The following is a 20,618-nucleotide window of genomic DNA, read 5'->3' on the forward strand; positions in this document are numbered from 1 at the left end:
AGGTTTTTAAAAAAGTCAGATGAAAAACAGAAAACTATCTGAAAAAAAAAATTAATTTTGAAATAATTATTTTTCATATGCAAAGTTACTGCTGTCTCTGGTAAGTTAAACCAAAAGCTGAGCACAAGGGCTACTGTGACAGCAATAAATTGAGTCTATGAACTTTTCTCTAATCACTTTGCACATAATAAATGACAGACCCATCAAATAACATAGATTGCAAATGTATAAAAGGACATTTGATTGAGCTGAACTATTTAGACATAAAAATGGAAATAAAAGTTCCAACTGCAAAACCTTATCATACAAAGCCTGATTTAACAGTCCACGGCCTTGCAAATGGAAGAAACGAAAAAAGAAAAGGTTAAAGAAAGACAGAAACACTGTCAGTGTTAATACTTGACATGCAGACTCTCACCAAAAGAGCAACACAGTTCACAAAATTATAAGAAGCTCAGGGCCATCAAACATTGAGTGGCTCCATTTAATACCATGCTACTACATCTTACCCTGAACTACTTAGCCCACCATGTCAATTGCAAGGTACAACAGTCCAAGCCTGAAGGCGTCACTCCGTGCAGACAGCGCTGTAGCAAAGCATACAGTTGAGATGATGAGACAGAAGGCTACAGAGAATTTGAAGTCAGCGAGAGAAAAAGAGAAAGACATGGGGAGAGTAACTATAAAACGACTCCTGCTGTTTTCTTTTGAAACATCAGTCTGTACAGTCACTTCAGTCTAGAACATCAGCAGTACATGCAAAAAGTCGCATACATACTAAGTATCTGGACATCAGCCTTCTAAAGTGCAAGACATATTTTTCCTTATAGCCTGAGCACAGCTGGAGATCAACACACACTGCACGGTCATAACACACAGCTACTAGTTTAGTATAACAGGGACTGCGCACGGGGAGAGCAGTTGAACAAAAAGAAAGAGAAGCAGATAGGGAGGGGAGGGTCGCAGAGGGAGAGCAGGAGCGTTTGTGTGTTATGCGGGGATTGCCTACACCCATACAGAGTCTATGTGTATGTGCAGACGTATGTATGTGACGAGAGAGCGACGAGAAAGAGAAAAGGAGAGAGACTGACTACATATCTGCTTCGCACAGAGACGCTTCCTTCCACTAATTCTCCACTGAAGAAATAAAAACTGGATCGCAATGCGCCCTGGTACCCATGGCCAATTAACAGCCAACGAGCAATTACCGTCTTTGATGACCGGGACACGGACTGACCTGTGATATTTCGCTTTCGACACCTCTATTTAGATTTTTTGTTCATTTTTGTCGTTTCTGTGGATTATATGAAGCTGGAGGGACCTTGAGGACAGAGTGCGTCAAGTGAGCGCATGTATCCAACAAGTGGATGCATGAATCTGCTCTCGGCAGACAAAGCCTGGGACTGAAAATACAGTCAGAGGATTGATAACCTGCACATTTGTGTGCCCATTGTTTGGTTTACAATAGAGACAAACAGCCTGCACTAATTAGCCCTGCCTCCGATGTGGTGCGTGTCTGGGTTGACGGTGATGTGCATGCGTGCGGATCGTCTCGGGTTGAGGTAGTTCTCGTTCTGCTGACTTTGTGTGTTATTGACTTTCAAGAAAAAGACAAAAACATCAATGAGGTGAGACAGCCCCTACATTTTTCTGCTCTTCATTCACTGACAAAAACCCAGATTTTGGGTGACACGCTGCGGAATCCAGCGTTTCCCGCCTCACCACTCTACCCCCACCCATGGACTCGCTACTCCTTTCCCTAGGTATCTGTGGGGGGAAGTTGGGATCGTCTCTGTAGATATTTCTGTATGACGAGGGCACAGGTGGAAGCCAAAGGTCGCAGCCATGCCGATGCATCCAGTCACCTCCACCTTGATGTACCGGGGGATCTGCACCATCCCTGATATCCTCTCATACAGCGCCCCGGTGAACCTGCCTGAAGACGAGGTTGAAGGTGAGATGTTGCCTGTTCAAGTGTTCAAGGCTCCTAAGAAACGCAGGATTTGTTTTATTTATACCAGGCAAATGTTGTGTCAGTGTGTGTGCTCCTGCAGTGCAGCTCATTCAAACAGACGCGCGGTCAGCACCTTGGACAGCGCTCAGAAAGCTCTGAATTAGCACAGGCACAGATCTGAAGGCTGATTTCCAGCTTACAACTGCCTGTTTTATTGTCACATTCCCCGATTTCTGATCTTAACATGTGAAACAGATTGAAAAATAATCACTTTATATGTTCCACAAAGATAAGCTGACTTGTTTTTATTTCCATTTTCCTTCACTGATTGAAAATACAGATTTGCAGCTTATTTAAAGGGTTACACAGTGTAGTGTGGAGCTGATTTGGTTAAAAAGATATGGCATCTCTGCACCCTCTCTGCCATAAAGTCTTGTTTCTTGAGGGCAGTAATGATGGACTGGCTCTAACCAGAAGCTCCTAGCTGGAATTTTTTTTTATGGAAATCTGATTTCAATGGCCCAGAAGTCTGGCCCCACAGACGTTCTGATGATAAAATGGTCCAAAGTGTTTGATATCTCTTCTTTTCAGGGGACTGTAAAATTTTTAAACCACAGCTGCTAAATGAGCCATCCAACATGCAGGGTAAAGACTCGCTTGATTAAAAAAAGTTTTCTGCAAATACAGTAATCTTTCGACATCAATACACACATTCCACCTCTACAGCACTGCAGTGGCATCTGATAGGAAAAGAAGTGTCATCCCTCAACAAGCACGCTGACACATGACAACTATTCAGAGCAATTTGATTTTTCACTAAATCCTCTGGGAATTTTCATGGCTGGAGCAAAGTGATCCTGCAACGTCTATGCACGTTATCATCCAGGCAAGCCAGAGGTATTGTTCTGGTTCCATGTTTGATGACTAATTTGCTGCGTTATTGCCATGTTTTTCATTGCAGTGACCCTGTAAGGCAGATGACGCATTTGTTCAGTGCACATCTCATCCTTGTTACCTTCATAGTGTAAACATTTTTGAAAGACTGGACTGTTTTGCAGTCAGATCAGTGTACACACGTCTTTAAAATGGTGCATTTGTGATTACACTCAGTGTAATACATGTGTGTGAGTTAGAGACGAGCTGGGTCTAGTGGGAAGTCAGAGGGTGCTGGAGCAGAATCTCCCAGGGAGAGGTTAGAAATTAACTGTTACTTGAGCCAAGACCTGCACACATTTAAGGGTACCCAGACACACACTCCCTTCTCTCTCCCTCACACTCACATACACATAAAGGTGTGTATCTGCAGTGTATGTACACACAAGGATAGCATGCAGAGAAATGCTCCCGAGTGCTGAGGTTGTTGATGAAAAAAGTGGTAGAGCAAAAATATGAATTGGCTTTGACTTCAAAATGTTTCTAAAGAACAGCCTCAGCACCTCGTACACAACACCTGCTTCAAACCACATACTTCACCAAAAGCAACAAGACAAAAAACAAAAAAAAAAATCCAAACACAGGAATTGGTGCTAGATAGACTAGGTCTGTTTAAGGTGCCAGTGTATTCGTCACTGCCAAACAAAGTGAGCAATGATGAAATAAGTGTCAACATGTCAGTGCCAAAAGTGATCTTTGTATAATGTCATGCTCATGATTATATCATTGCATCACTCAGTGTTTTTCTTGTCACACAAGATTTCCTGTTTAAAGACATATGACAGAAATATGACAGGAATATATTTGTGCACAGCAGCAGCACAAAAAAAAAATCTGGGTTTCTCACATTTCCCTCACTTATACTGAGAAAAACAAAACAAGCTGTGATTGTTGAGTTTGAAGTGTCTCAATTTTCGTTCCACCTTCCCAATTTAATACACACTTAGCGCTGGGTGAAATAAACAAACTCTTCATCTGGACTTTAATTACTCAAATCCAGTCGTGCTCTGTAGCTGATGTCCCTCAATCACAAGACAAAGTGAGATGTTTGGGATTTACAGCTTAATGCATAGTGGAAGTTTGCCCAGAGAAGCAATGGGATGCTCTGTGGAGAATTTGAGAAGAGCCTGTGTGAGCCTGAGGTAATGCACAGCTAACAGCAGGGACAGAGGCTTTTTCAGCTGTTGTAGAGCATTAGCGTTCCTGTGTGAGGGATGTCTTACAGGTTGTGAAACTGGCAGACTTTAAAGGTAGTGTCACCGAGGAGATTGACTGTTGACTGTTGTTGTCAAGAGAGGAACTTCAATACACAGCTTTCCCTGCTAGGCCACACAATATAGACAAAATATAAATATGACAGGGCTGATTGGTTTGTTTATTAATAGCTCATAGAAGTAGCAACATAAATACTATGTCTTAAGAACACTGAGCTTTTGGAAACACTCCTGTAGTTCCTTGTATTTTTTGGAGGACAGTAGTACAAGTGAGCAGCTGGCATCGTAACACATTTTCATTCCAAACACTATTGTGCTTTATCATTACCTCCTTACTGGACACACTTTATCTGTTGGATCTTTGCTTTAATATTATTTCATAATTATACCTCATTTTATGACAATTGCTCATAACATTATTTTCAACTGAGGATGTTTCCAATATCTGCAATTACTTCTGTTTCGGGTCTTAGAGCCCTGAGCTCTGAAACACGGTCAAATACAATGGATTTGTATCTGTTCTATATTTGCAATTAAGTGTTGACAATGTCTGTTATAAAGAGCTACAATGTGAAATCCAAAATACTACTAGGATTTCTGTTTCTGGAGATTTTTTTTAACAAAGTCAAACTTTTCTGCGATTTTATGAACACAAAATAACATTTATGACTTTTTTGTATTGTATATGAATGACTTTTTGGCAAAAAAGGAAAATGTATTTGTTCATACGTAGTCAATATTTAATGTTACAGCAAGGCTTTATGGTCATTTCTACATTTTGGTACCTTTATCAAATGTACAGGCCCTATATGCAGTCTCTTCACAGATACAGCATTTGATTTTAAGTAAAAAAAAAAAAAAAGGTAGCTTTTGCATTTCTTAGTTTTTTTACACATGCAGAAGTGAGTTTAAATGAAAAAGTAAAGTCACCTGTTTCTTCTTGAGTCTCCTGGTTTGCAGATATTTACAACAGTCGATTTTTTACTTATAATATTCAGGGAACAATTTTAAGTGCCTGTCGATCAGATTCTGACAGCAGTGGCGTTTCATAAACAACATGTTGTTGAGAAGCTCACTGCTCAAGAGACAATCTCCATGTCTCGTCTCTACTCTCATCTCTTGAGAGATGGACGAGAATTGGCCGGAAGTCTGAAGTGTCACATACATCAGCTTGGCTGTCAGAGAGACAGGGCTTTGTCATGAAACGAAATTGCACATTACTGAGTATGTGTGTGTGAATGCATGTATTAGGACAGGAGGCTCAAGCCCTACTGACACGCATAGCCAAGGACTTGATTTTCAATTACTGGCTTGAACACCCTGGAGAATGGGCAATGGCACCATACTTTATGGCTGAGAAGGCTGTCAAAGCTATAATCGGAAACAATATGCTATTTTTCCAATGCTCAATAAGCCTGTGTGTGTGTGTGTGTGTGTGTGTGTGTGTGGTGGAAGGTTAAGGGTGGTAGCAAGTACCTTAATGTACAATGATGTGAGCATAAATTGAATCGGACTCCATATTCTCCATTTCCCCTCCTACACAAGAGGGATGAGAAAAAAAAAACAAAAAAAAAAACAGTTGGTCATATTAGAGGAGCTCCTCCACCACTAAAAGACACACGCACACACAGCTCAGTGTCAATATCACTGCAGGTGGAATTAAGTGGGTAGCCAATTTCCTCTGCCTAACAACAACCCTATTGGAAGCAGATTCAAAATAGTCCCTGGGCTGAGCTTAAAGCATTTGTAACTGGTCCCAGAGTGAGGCTTATGTAAACAGATGCCAGTAGTTTCCTGTAGACACAGGCAAAAGATAAGACAGGAGCAGAATGTTTGCATCTTTTCAACAAGGTTATGATCAGTGCAGTTTATTTATCTTAGCAGTTCAAATCTGCCCTGACTTTCCTTCTCAGTGTCCCAAACCTCTCCTGCTGTTTAGACCTGTAGAGCCGCATAGAAAAGTTCACTTTCACAATACATGATGCATATTTTTATTTCTACCTTGAGTTCATTTACAACAAGGTGTAGCTTTGAGCCTTTTGCCTTTTGTCCAGAAAACCTCAGAACAGCTTCATGCATTTGGTGTGAACAGAGATTTTATTCATAATTAGTGAAAAATATGACATTATGGTGATTTATCCATTTGAGACACATGAGCAAGCTGCTAGAAAAAGATGCTAATTCACCTGTTGTCTAATAACTGAATTTTTATGCCTAAAGTCAGGAACAGCTGTTGCTCCCTTTTATTAGAGAAGATGTAGCAGCCACAAATATTAATGATTTCACAATAAAAAATTTATGTAATATGCTAGTTATTCTTATTGTCTCAGTCACTTTTTTCCACATTCACAATATTCAACAAATGCAGCAACATATGCAGATGATGGACAATATATTTGAAAGAGAATCGTTTTATCAGCAGATGGACCCATTACTGTCAAATACTGTTCAGATTACAATAACATTGTACACCAAACTGATTGTTTCACATCCCTAAACATCTTTATCTATATTGTACACTCAGTTCCAGGGGGATTCATTCAGCAATGAGAGCCTTCTTTTAATCACTCAATGAAACATGAATCCTGAGCCAAACGTGTAACAGAACCCCAGCAGGGAAAAATCTCTCAAGGGATATTTTTAACTCACCAAGTAACTGTCGAAATCAATCCAGCCTACAAATTTTTTTCTGTTTATTCATGTTTGTGGCACACTAAGGGGCCTTTCATTCACTTGGATCCAACTGGAATAATAGCAAAATCAGAATAAAAAAAATGAATCATGTGACATCTCAATCAAAACAGACTGGGAAGGAACTGGAAATGAATGGGTGGTTTAAACGTTGAATAATATGTTCAGTAGGAAAATAAGTTATGTAAACACTCTAGCTGATTGTTTGTTCTTCTTCTGTTACATTTCCAACATTTTTCCCCATGTCAGAAAAGTTACTGGAGGTCTTATTGGATCACTAAACAGTAAATAGTTAAGCTGGAATCTCAAAAGAATCATTTAAATCAGACTGAATAATTTCTGCTGATTTGTCCACAGATACTATATTAAGTTATTCCAGCTGGATCATACATCCTATCAGAAACCAAATCCAGTGAACAAAATAAAGTAAATAAACTGAGGTAGTTGCCGTAATGACTCAGGATTAGTTTGATTTGTACCAGAGTAGAAACAAAAAGTGTAACAGGAAACCAACTAATAAAACTCAAGCGGGCGAAATCTGCATATTTGGATGATCAGACTCTGATAGACAGTGCTCTTGGCTTGTAGATAGGACTAATTGGAGATTTTTTTTCCCCTCATGTGTCTCCTAGAGTCATAAATATGCATTTAAGAATATTTTCTTAAGACATCGACACTTCCCTGATGCATTTTACTTTTGAAAGTATCATTTTCTTTCAGTAGTAAAAATCTAACATATACCATTGGGGCTTCTTTTTCAATATTTTTAGTCATTCCTTTGGCAGAGTCTTTGGGACTTTGCAAATCACTTTGACTGACAGCTTTTAAAAAAACATTGACACCACTGTGTTCATAACAGCATAAACTGCCTGCAAGGAAGTTTTGATGTTTCTGCACGACTCCTACTGTAGCTGCAGCAGAAAACATTGACTCATTCCTTCGCTCTGAGGTGGAGTTTTGACTCCTATTCCTTTGGAAATACTTACATGAATACAAATGAAGATATATAAAGACACTGGCATCTGCTTGGCAACACAGAAATTATGCGCATAACGTATTGCCGGTGCAGAATCAGTGGGCGTTGTGGAGGTGTACTTCCAAGGGGTCATCTGACACCATTTTAGCATATGCTGCACAGAGGATTTGGGCAATAGCACATAACAAAATGCCCAGTCATAATGGCAGCAGATATGTTGGCTCATTTTTAGAGAAAACAAAAAAAACAAAAAAAAAAAAACAGACTTATTTGTCTCTTCTGTGCACTTCAGTTATTGGCTTATTAGAAGCTAGGATTAGTTCAATTATTGTGCTCATGAATTTAAAAAAAAAATTTAAAAAAAATTGGGTCTTAAATTGGGTCCTCCAAACAATTTGTTGGCCCTTACATGAATGAGAGCTTTTCATATCTTCCTACAATTTTTTCACCAAAGCATTCACTCACTCAAGCAATAATGAAACATAAAGAAAAAAGTGAATCAAACTGATACATAAAGTGTTTTTCCACTGCCATCATCATTACATTTTCACTTTATGCCTTTCAAATCCTTCTGACATTGTAGGACGTCTAGCAAACACCAGTTTATAATTCAGACAGCTTTTGTTAATGATTAACAAAGAAGAAGAAAGACATGAGGCATCAACAGCACTAAATGCTGTAATTGTTAAATTACTCCAAAGTTAAACGCCTGCAAAGCCTGTGCTGTACTCAGAGTTCGCTGTCAACTTCTCAAGGGCCATATCAAAAAGCTCTACTTGACACACAGGCTCTCCAGCTCCCAAATCAAGATCTGAATTACATCTAAGGGCACTTCACTGCATTAGCAGTGAAACCCGCGTGTGATTAGCAAAACTTTTCAGTGATGTCTGCAAACAGGTGACGCTTTGTGCCAGAATTTCACTTTGTGACTTCTTATTGTCTAAACCTGATGTAGGATAGTGAGATAACGTTGCCTCAGTGTGGAGGGAAGGTGAAGGAATCGCACTGAAACAACAGCTGTAATAATAATCTGCCTGAACCACCAAAGAAAATAAAGTACAAGTGGTTAACGAAAAACAAGCAATGGCAGAAACATTAAGGAAATGGTTCATGACATTATAGATGTATAGCAGGGGGTGTAGGTTACAATCAGGGTGAGAGTAATAATAAATCTCACTTTGCAAGTTTTCCCATTACTCTGCTCAATCCTTAACGTTCCCACTCTACTGATGATGGAGAGCCGTCTTACAATCTGCCAGACAGACAGGCAGGCAGAAATGGATTTGAAAATGGTTCTCTGGGTTGTATCACCTGTCTGGATGAGTAATACTTCTACCTGACAAACAGTGAAAAAGATGTGAACAGAAAAGAACAGTTTCTCCAAGGGTGAAGTGACCCACTGAAACAGCTTGTGAGCCACAGGTGTTCTGTATAGTAAAACTGCTCCAGAGGTTTTATTTCTGTTTGTCTGTCTTAGCTGCACCTCTAAAACTCATTATTAACCAAATTTTGTTTGTTTAAAAGTGCAAATAAAGTGTAAAAAGATATATTTCATTGTTTTATGACAGTTAACCAAAGAAAAGGTAACAAACACCCCCTGTAAGGCAGGGATTTCTTGTTACACATCAGTTTTGTTAGCATGAAACAAAAAAGATGTAAATTACCTCAATAATGTGCAATGATATAATTTTGGTATGAAGGTAAGCTAGCTGACTACTCATGGGTAGCTTCTTATTTACTAAACAGATATGACAGTGATATCAAAATATTCCCCATTTGGAAAAACATGGTTTACATATACATTCTGAAAGATGTGTGCAATTCTTATGCTGTGAATCAGTTAAAGTCTTAAATGTGGCATTTATTTTTTTCCTTACCACAGTGACCAATTAATGTTTGATATACAGATCATGCAACAACTGATGTCTTATATAAATTCCCAGTTAAGCAGTTGCTTTAATCCGGTATGACATCCAACCTTGCTAAATCGGGTTCGGATGGAAAACGTGTGGTGCAGATTAGCGGGAAATATCATCAAGTGCTGTGATTACAGCTGTCGGGAAGGTTAAAGTTAAGCCATTTATTTCCATTTTGATCGATTGCCATGAAGGAGAGGATCCAGCAGACTTTATTACCTGTGAAATGAACTGTGATGAGCTCTGGAAGGTGAAGTGCTTTTTCTCTTGAGTAATATTTCCTCCCTTTGATGAACAATGCTGCAAAGTCGACACCAGAGAGTAACAAAATCCAGTGATAGAAAAACTACATCTATAAGCGAGTACATACTGTTAACGTAGTGGAACTGATGAGGGAGTGTTGGAGGAGCTTTAATGCACATTGGAGGCTTCTGATTGTTCACATCTGACCTTTGTTTGAGATGCTTCTCCTAAGTTTTTGCCCTGTGGATATTGGACCTGGCTCAGCTTGTTATTGGCTGTGATGATGAAAACATGAACGAGACAGACCTTTTGCTATTGGAAAAGAAAAGTGAGAAGCAACACAGACTGGCTAAAATTTCACAATCTCTCACTGAATTCAATCATTCAAGGTCAAGTGGGGTTTAAGAAGTTGGCTGGAGGATTGTTTCTTATTCAGGACAAACTACATCGACCTTTCCAGCTGCTCTTTTTTTTTTCCTTTTCTTTTTGCTGTTTCTCTCTGTGGACGTTAGGTTCAAGTGCTTTTCATTTCATAATGGAGGGAGCAGTTTCTAGCTTAACCCAAGATATTTCCCCCCTTAACACAGACGAAGAGTCTACCATATATTCATTTTTAGTACTCCAGAGCCTTGTTAGAAGCCTCACGGTAATATTCAAATCTTCTGGGTGCCCAAATGGGCCATATCCAGCTAAAGATGGATTAAGGTTGCTATGGGTGTTTAAAAATAGTCACTCAAGGTTCATCCACACACACAGCAAAGCAGTGTTTTTCCTCACACTGATAAGGTCTTATATAAAGAGTGGGTGTGCTGTAATTACTGCTCTATAGCCCTGACCATATACAGGTCTGACTGAGGCAAAGAAGATCTCTGGTTCCCCAAAACAAGCCCTGGATTGCATTCACGGACACTTCATTACAAAACCCCTGGCATTAGCCTGTTCTGCTCAACGTGCAGTCTGTGTAATTAGGAAAAGTTTTCAATGATACTAAATTTAGCCTGAAAAGAGGTAAAGCTCTGCTCCAGGCATGCAATAAAAGTCCAAATAAATATTTCCCATGTGATGCGTTTTTCTATGAGGATGAGGAGGCTTCATTAAATTTCTGATTACTTGTTTCTTTATATATACGCAGCCAAAAGATAATGACATTCACAAAATCTGGTTCATTTCATCATTATATCCTTAGAAAACAGAAGGAGGCTGTTATGACCTCTGTCATCCATGTTTCATGCTTGCCATCAAACCAAGCATTGTCTATTTGTCTGAATGAGTCGGCTCTGTTTCCCTGTGATTCTTGGCTTTGTCTGCTGCGTACACTTCAGACTGTACAGCATCTCTGTGCTGCAGCGAGGATGAAATGTAATTCATTCACTTACAGCAGTGTATGGAAGTGCGAAGGAGTACACAGCACCTTTCTCACGTGGGAGTTCATCTTCAGACACTTGGCTCTCACAGCTCACAATCTTAACGTGGGCTTTTCATCCTCTGTCGAATCACACCCCAGGGGACCACACAGTATCACAACTTTGAAGGCCAACAAGCACCTCAGCACATCAAACAAATACCACAGGCATTCAGCAAAAATATTCACACCTCCCTGTTGGAGCCGTGGTCCCACACACCAAGTGGAAAACCCAACAGCAGCAGCTTCTACATCTAAAAAAATATTTTATACACAACTAATATGCATCCGCAAATACGTTTTGAAAGAAAGATAATTATGGCTCAATGAATTATTAAATATTTGTGTTCATGTGTAGACACTACAGCCCTTGGTCAGGGTTAGGGAAAGTTCACACTGATTCATCAAAAACCCTCCCAGTTGCTCAAGACACAACAGATTTATTTATATTTAATCAAAGTTCTTGTGTCACCTAAACCTCGCCACAAACAGAAAATTTGGCTTTAACAAACATGGGAACTTCATTTTTTGCACATTCTTGTTAATTCCTGACTTTTCAAGATGAACTAATTGCAGAAGTTCTAGCCTGATGAAACTACAGAACATTGTGGGTCAAGCAAAAAAAAAAAAAAAAAACCCCAGTGGGACAGTGGGATTTCACATAATGCTGAAACAATGAGCCCAGAAACCAACATGACAAGGGACAAATTAATCATCATTTAGATTAGTCTGTCAAAAATGTCAAATATTCTGTAAGTTCAGCCTCTCATTTCTGATTTTATTCCAGTCTTCTAGCATTGTTTATCAGTGAGTTTTAAAGCACTGCTTGGACAAAATCATTTTTATCGCAATGATGTAGTTCTACTGCTGCTTTAATTACTGTACATATATTGAGACCTATTTATGAATGGGCAATAGGTAGATTTTGTCATCTGCTTCTTTTTGATCAGTCAGGATAATTCAGGCCATATGTATTATCATACCATACCAATATCAGAGGTATTAAGTCTTTTATTAGAGCACTCAATTACATTTAGGCAAAGAGAATATTTGATTTTGACAGTGGTGGTTTCTCAGTTACAGTAGTTAGGCATGCATTTGAATCTGGCCTATTTCAGGCTCACAGACATGAAACAGGAAGAATAGAGTTCCCTCTCCCGGGGACAACAGATTAAGTACTATCTCTTTGAGAGTTTATCTATCTGGGTGGCGTGCGGTCAAAACGAGAAATTAATTATTTTAGAGGATGTTTAGTCAGTCTCTTGATAAATTGTTAAAGTGGGGATTATGCATTGTCTGCTTTACTTCAGAGATTTGTTAGTTCATTGTAGTTGTACTTTGTCCTGATTTCAAGCGCAGCCAAGTGTTATGGCTCTACATACTGTTTTCCAGCTTTACGGCTGTGTGTCTCACTGGACTGGATAAGCTAATCATTATATTTCTAGCCAGTGCTGCACTATGGCATCTGTATTCTGTAAATTACAGCTGAGAGTATAAAATCCTCCCACCACAAATTGTGCCTCTATTTTATTACACAATCCCAACTTTTTATATCAAATATAGCAAACACTACTCACCAGTCAGGATATTTAGTTCACCTTGGCCTTTAATCTATAAATAAAGCTTTGCAGGGAGACCGAGTATTTCCTAAAACTGTTTTGGCACCTTATTTAAGAGTGTGTCTGCCTCCTGCAAAGAGGCAACGCTTTTTTTTTTGTTTGTTTCTTTTGATTTTTTTTTGTCTCCCAGTGAGTTTCTACTGGAAAACCCCTTTTGTAAAGCAAACAGATGGAGCAGGGACCTCAGGTGGATACTAAGGTATTGTTATTCTATAAACTATAAGAGCTCATCCAGGAAAGAAGTACAGGAAATAACACAGCTGGAGGCTCTCAATGATTCAAACTGTATCTCTAGACATTTCGTAGGTAAAGGCAGCTTCAAAAATAGCTGCAGTGAATGCCACTAACAAATTATCATTTGTTTTATAAATTGCATGCTCAGATGTAATCCATTGTAATACGTGATTGCCACGGACCCTTGTCCCTGTGGCACAGTTTCTATTCTGTGGACGTTTCCTTGAAGCTCTGCTCCCACATTATACGCAGAATGCTATACACTGTTTCCTGCCATCACTGATATTTATGTTTTGTTTTTCAACTGAAATATTTGTCACGGACTGTCACACTGTCGATTTTGGCCTGAGGCTCGGCCATTTGTCGCTGTTCTGACACTCCGGTAAATCATAGGAGCAGCAACTCCCATTTACAAGACTCTAGGCTTTGCAGGGGATTGATAAGAATTAGTACATCACCACAGTGACTAAATAACATCTAATAGGCTGTAAACAGAGAAGATATTTAAATTCACATTCAAATTTTTATTTTGCCAAAATACATAGCTGTTGAAACAGAGACAAATTAGGCACTAAGTGGAAATGGCGTTCCTTAGTTTGCGATTCATTCATAACCAGGTTTACAAATTTCTTATTTAGAGACTCATCTTTTCTCAGCATTTTAAGGTTCTTGTTGCAACCAATGCTGGATTGGACTACAAAACATGTGATAACATGATTTCCTGAAGATTTATGTTGTGCATCATTGCTATCTTAAGGTCCCTCCCTGCTTTCTTTTGTGCCCTCATCAGGCATCTGACATGAAGATGCGACGGATCTAAAACTGCAGGTGACTCAGTTGGGGATGTTAGTTCAGAGATTCAGTAGCTCATGAAGGGTAAACAAGCAGAGAAGAAGAGGGAAACACAGTATGTAAATTGTCTGAACAGAGGATTGAAATGCTTAAAGCTTTTCTGTAGTGCTGATGGCTCTGTACCAGCATGATGCAGCTCAGGCATTATTATACTCTTCCTCTGAGGAGTTCAAATTATGTCCAGCATTACTGACTGGACTTTGTATTGCTAAAATTTGAGTTTGTAGGTAATGGTGTTTTGTCTATTAGTGCATGGTGGAGCTCTAGTCCTTCTGTTTCTACCTGTCCAATAACCAGTGTTTGATTAATGAATCATGTTAAAGGTTACGGTTACTGCTGTGAATTAGTTTTGCACATGGCCAAAATTGGTGGAGATTTTTATGCCGTTTAGACAAATTTAAGTTCTTAAATTGACTAGTTTCAAGCAAATTCTGGAATTAGGATGAGCGTTAATGTTGCATGACCAAACCAGTGTAAGATTCATCATAATTGTGTTTTAGAGGAAGAGCAGCTAGCTGCTACTGTTATGGATGAAAACTAAAGCACAGATCAGCCCACACTTAAAATTCATCTGCTTCTCTAAAGCCAGAAAGAATCATTTCATAGATGAGCATTTAACAGATCTGGAAGCTTTCATTAACTACTACTGTTACCAGCAACACAATATGAATGCCAAACTCATCAAACAATAACAAGAAGAATAACAGAAAAAGAGCAGGGTTCTTTCATAAAATGGATGCTATTCAGCCTGAAGAAATGGAGGTTCTAGTAAGTATCACATTAAAGCTGAAACAAAGTATTACTTCCAAGCTGTGTTCCAGCACTGAATTATTACACATAAAAACCCACTGCAATTCTCTGTTAAATCACTAGATGAACAGACTGAAATTGCCAGGAAAGCCACTGAACAAAAACCTTTTGGGCACGGACAGAGTTTAGTGATTTCACTCGTTGAGATGTTTTCATTAGACCCTCCCTGCCTGGTAATGCTCAGGTTGCTCCAACTCCATACCTCCGGTTTGAAACACTGTCTGTTAACAATTTGTAGTGTTCAACCCAAGTGGGAAAAATGACTAAAATTTGCAAACAGCAAGCAACAAACAAGCTATAAATATATGAAAAGCTACAGATGATTTCCAGAAAGAGGGGAGTCGAGAGACAGACTTCAAAAACAAGCCATGACCCAAGAGCTTATTCAGTTCGTACATATCCAACAAATACAAAGAAACATGAGCATCACAGGGTCCTGAAGCAAACATTTGGATCTCTACAGTTTGCTAAATACTAAATGTTCTTCAGCATCCACATATTAGTCATTTTGTTGCAGCCATTTTTGGCTGTGAAGCTACTTTAAACATAATAATAGTAGCACTACACTACTAATACGGTCAGAATTACAGGGAGTTATTTGATTTTATTATGTTAACATTTGTTTTAATTTGTGACATTTTAATGTCTTAATTGGTTTTTAATGTCTGTTGCAATTATCACTAAATTGCACTTGCCTAAGAAATTATTGCTGGGAATTACTGGGAATCATATATCAGTCATATGACAGGACATATTCTTATTATGGTTATTTTTGCTATTAAAGCATTTTAGAGTTTGGCAGGTAAAGGAATAATACTTGATGACTTGAAGACTTTGGTTCATCCCCATAAAACTTAAAATACAAGGAAGACAGAGAGTACTAGTTTTTAAAATGTTGATAGTTTGTTATGATCTCAGCTTTTTGTTCAAGGGTAAATATATTTTATTTAGGGCCTTCTTTTGTCACTGGTTGAATTTCCCGAGCTGCCCAATGTGATATAACAAGCATTGATGTGGCAAAACTAATGTGTCTTGGGCACGTGAAACATTTCCCACATTCATATCCTGCTCTGTCATAAGTCTTTAGAGCGGATGCGTGTTTGTTTCTTCTCTGCAGAAATCCGTGAGGCCTTCAAAGTGTTTGACCGCGATGGGAATGGGTTCATCTCAAAGCAGGAGCTGGGAATGGCCATGCGGTCCCTGGGCTACATGCCAAACGAGGTGGAGCTGGAAGTCATCATCCAGAGACTGGACATGGATGGTGAGGAAGACTCCCAGCTTGGATTTTATTGTCTTAAGTCACAGAATACCAAAGCTTTACTCTCTATTTGCCTAATAAACTGGACTGTAGTAAGCAATAAAACCAGTGACAATAAACAACTGTCTCTCTTTTCTACAGGCGATGGCCAAGTGGACTTTGAGGAGTTTGTCACTCTTCTTGGCCCAAAGCTGACAGCAGCCGGGTTGCCAGATAAGTTCAACGGCACTGACTTTGACTCTGTTTTTTGGAAGGTGCTCATTATTCAGCAACTCATTTCATGCCTATTAGAGAGGAGATAGACAGCAGAGTCGCAGCTGTAGCAAACCTCCAGGCACAGACACATTCAGACTGTATGAGTCTGAAGTATAACAAGTTTTTATTGCCACATTTATTGGATTGTTGGAGGGAGGATTTTAATCTGGAGAGATTTGGATTCCCTTAAGAACTATGTCCCTCATCAAGACTTTGACTTGATATCACTGCCTCTTTGTGTGGTGACAGTCTTATTACTTTGAAGATTAAAGTAATTTTATGTAAAATAGATCATTTATTTACTGACACCTCATTAGATAATCAGCTGCTCATTTTGACAGTGGAATGACGCTTTTGTCAAAGTCGTCTTTGTTGTATTATGTGATAACACTGCCGGAGTGTCTGTGTGATAGAGAGGGGATTTAGGGGAATTCTTGCTGCAGTCAATGTTAAAAAAAAAAAAAAAAAGAAAGAGTCAAAAACCCCAGGGGCTGTTGCAAAGGCTTCATAGCTTCACATATCATTATAAAACAGTAGTATCAAGCACGTGCTGCTGAACAGACCACACAGAGCCTCTGGTCACACTTGTGAGCTGAGGCTCAGGCTGAGCTAACAATGAAAAACACATGAGCTTTCCAAATAGTCACAGCATTGGATTGGATTTTGTGCAAGAATTGTGTTTGTTGTTCTTTTTTGTTTGTTTTTTTTTCAATAAATTTACATATTTCCAGTACTGCAATGTGACAACGCACACTTACTATAAAAAAACTCAACTCAGAGGTACTACCTAAACATTTTCATGTTTTGCTACTTTATGTTATATACAGAATATGAGTTTACAGACAAAACATATAACTAGAATATAAAATTGAATGCGTTTCAACGGATTAAATTACCCAACACTATTTAAACTTCACTTGTTTGAACTCGCTTGTCCAATAGACAAACCACACAACCTAACCATCCAATACAAAATTAAACTGAGCAGATCTTGTATTTTGATCAAATGTCAACTTAGAGTTGAACACATCCAATAATACTTTATATTAATATGTATTATATCTTCAATCTGATTAAATGTTTTATACACTGTAACTGTTGCTATTCTTTTGTTATGCTTGTGTGCATGTGTGTGTAAATGCCTGTCTTAGCATTTATATGTGTGTGTATATATCTCCAGTGCGACATGCAGAAGTTGACAGTGGAGGAGCTGAAGAGGCTTCTGTACGACACTTTCTGTGATCACCTTTCTATGAAAGACATCGAGAACATCATCATGACTGAGGAGAACCACATAGAGAACCCTGAGGACTGCCAGGTGGATATAGACAGTAAGGAAGAACCTTCTACACTTTAACAACCTCCTGTTTTTAAAATCTTTGCATTTATAGGACAATTTTGGGGACAATCTGGGGATATAAATTCACAGTCCTGTTGAAGATTGATAACTACCAAATCTAGATTATTGTCATGTCCATATTTCATCAGTGGATGTTAAGTATTAAAATGGCTACTTCACCTAAAGATTTTGGAATATTTCATTTTTATTTGCCAGTATTTTGAACTATCTGCCACTGAGATTTCTACAGCCACCCAAATACAGTGGATGTGAATGTGGCTGGGATTTTTATCTGAATTGGTCAAAGCTAACATTAAAAAATTCAACAGTAACATAATCCCTCTATAAATAACATATTGATTCTAAACAGCTGCAAACAGCTTTCACCTGCGTCGCCTACGGGGAGCCACACATTGCTGGGTCTTTTTTGGGTGAGATTTTGAATTGACAGTAGAGATACAGACAGAAAAGAGATGGGGCATGACACACAGAAAGTCCTGGCTGAAACTCAACTGGAGAAATTGTTACTGTGTTATTTGTGGGAGTTTACCTTCTATTACTATATTAAAACCTTAGACGTGGATAAATCAAGGAAATAAATAATTCACGGTGCAATGAGACCCTGCCAAAGTTAAGTGAGGGGTTTGTGATTTGGGAGACATTAAACAGCATCACAGATGATGTAGCTTTTAGTGGTGCATGTGAAAAATGATATATCCATTATGAAACACCATATGGTACATAAGATATATCTTATTATAGAAGTGATAATGCTTTTGGAATTGTGGCCCAACAAACCTAATCAACATTCCTCAGGAGTAAATGTCTAAAAGTGTTTTTTTTTTTTTTTTAAATTATTTTTTAAAAATACAATTATATTATCATTAATATATTAATGCATTAGAGATTTCCTCACTGTTGCACTCTTTGCACCGAAATCCAGCAGTCACACAGAAACAGCAGAGATACCAATTACTCACATCAGCAGACTCAATAGATCATAATGTACTGCAGCCACTCATTAGCAGTATATGAAACACTGTGCCCTCTTAGGCACCTGTTTTGTAATTTCAGCAAATGATGCAAAACGTGATGTTGCTCCCTCTCTCCTCTTGCTTTCTCCTCATCCATAAAAATGACTCGACTACTGCTAAAGCTTCACCCGCCTACTCAGACTCTTCCGGGAGAACCCTGGTCTCTAGGGCTCATTTGAAAGTCACTGAGAAACGCAGAAAATTCCTAACTGAATTAAAAGTAGAGGCAGATTGAGGGAAAACATCCATACAGTGATAAAGTAAATTGCACCTCTTCATTACAATCTAACTGAAGGTTTAGTGAAAATGGCAAATTGGTGTCTCAAAGGGCAGAATATTCCTTTAATGGTGAATTTACTGAGGGTTACAATCAAGGATGCTTTGTGATTTTATTTGGTCATATATCTAATATCCAGGTTTAATGGATATTGGGGCCATTACAAACCTATGACAAAATCACATCCATTTGTACTAGATGAGAGTTTTTCTTTTGGGTTTTGTTTCAACTGCTCTGATTCTTACTTCAAATGACTCTGCAGGTAAACTTTCTCTTTAGGTACCAGTATCTAGATGAGCACCCTTTAACATGCCCGTCAGGTGCCAATCCACTTATTTGTTTTCTTTTTTTGTTTTTTTAAACTTCAATCAACATTTCAATAAAGACCGAGTTACGCAGCGTACAGGTGTGAAAACAAATTTTCCTGGCAGTGTGTTGTAAGGTTTTGTGATCAGCTCTTTCATTTGGAAAATACTATCAGATCTTTCAAGCATTAAATAACACCTGATTCAATGGGCCTTCAGGTAAATTTCTTTTCTCTTTCCCTCCCACTTTGTTTTCGATTTTCCCTAGGTTCCAGCCCGACACAGCAAGTCAAGCAAACATGTGTGCGCAAGAGCCTGATCTGCGCCTTTGCTATCGCTTTCATCATCAGCGTCATGCTCATCGCAGCCAATCAGGTGCTGCGGAGCGGCATGAAATAGGAGCCGTAACATTTTCAGCCTTGACCATCACCCAAAGGCTGCCTCAAAGATAATGCTCAAAAATCTAATTTAGCAGACAATCACTCCACTGTAAAACAGGCCAAGATATGACCACAGAGTAACTGTAGTCACCAAGGACACGTACATGTGCAGGAATCTGTCTTGGTGACAAAGGCATGCTGGGAGCTTACAGTGATTTAAGGACAACAGGACCTCACATACAAAGAGACAGCAGTATGTTTAAAGTGGACAGCTGACTATACATATCACTCTTCATAAGACAACATTTAGTATTCATTAGCTATGTGCATTTGAGCAGTGTTGCATTCAGTGGCAGCTATAGAGAGAAGTGTAGTGACTGTCCAGTTTTGTATTTGTTCCGTGTATCATGCAGTTAATTAGAAACGAGTAGAATGATATCTGTGAAATATTGTGGGGATGTTGGAGAAAATGTATCACTGAGAAAGTGTTTTGTGACAGGTCTGGAGTGAACCGTGTTGTGGAAATATTGTGTGTGGTGCAACATTGTTCAAAAACCACTTGGGTATAACAATAGCTGGGAAAGCAAGAGATAATGGGATGAATATGCACAGAGGAGCATGTGAGTGTGAGGATGGTTTCACTCATTCACAGGCTACAGGATTTCAGTCTGAGCAGGCTGAAGTGGGTTAACACCGCTTGGGAGAAAATTGTTGAGGTCCAAATGGACAGGTAACTTAGTGGAAAGTGGCTAAACATGTAGTAAACAATCAATGCTCTGTTTCTGCAGTGGGCTTTGCAAGCCTTAGAGAATGAACCATCATCTATGCATGAAATGCATGGATTTATACAGTCGTCTTGACACATCTGTAAAAGTTCTTATCAATGTATTAATCATTATGACTGTGTAACAGAGCCGTTTTCTATT

At 38.8% G+C, this 20,618-nt stretch overlaps 1 protein-coding gene across 1 annotated transcript; it reads left to right on the plus strand.

Moving 5' to 3' along the window:
• Window positions 1-1,767: 1,767 nt before the first annotated feature.
• cabp7a (calcium binding protein 7a) lies at window positions 1,768-20,387 on the plus strand. Its single transcript, XM_026322032.1, has 5 exons — window positions 1,768-1,954; window positions 15,962-16,105; window positions 16,244-16,356; window positions 17,538-17,688; window positions 19,581-20,387. The coding sequence occupies exons 1-5, from the start codon at window positions 1,846-1,848 to the stop codon at window positions 19,709-19,711; spliced, it is 648 nt and encodes a 215-aa protein (XP_026177817.1). The 5' UTR covers window positions 1,768-1,845; the 3' UTR covers window positions 19,712-20,387.
• Window positions 20,388-20,618: the final 231 nt, after the last annotated feature.

The sequence above is a fragment of the Mastacembelus armatus genome, chromosome 9 (assembly GCF_900324485.2).
Source record: "Mastacembelus armatus chromosome 9, fMasArm1.2, whole genome shotgun sequence".
Taxonomy (NCBI): Eukaryota; Metazoa; Chordata; class Actinopteri; order Synbranchiformes; family Mastacembelidae; genus Mastacembelus; species Mastacembelus armatus.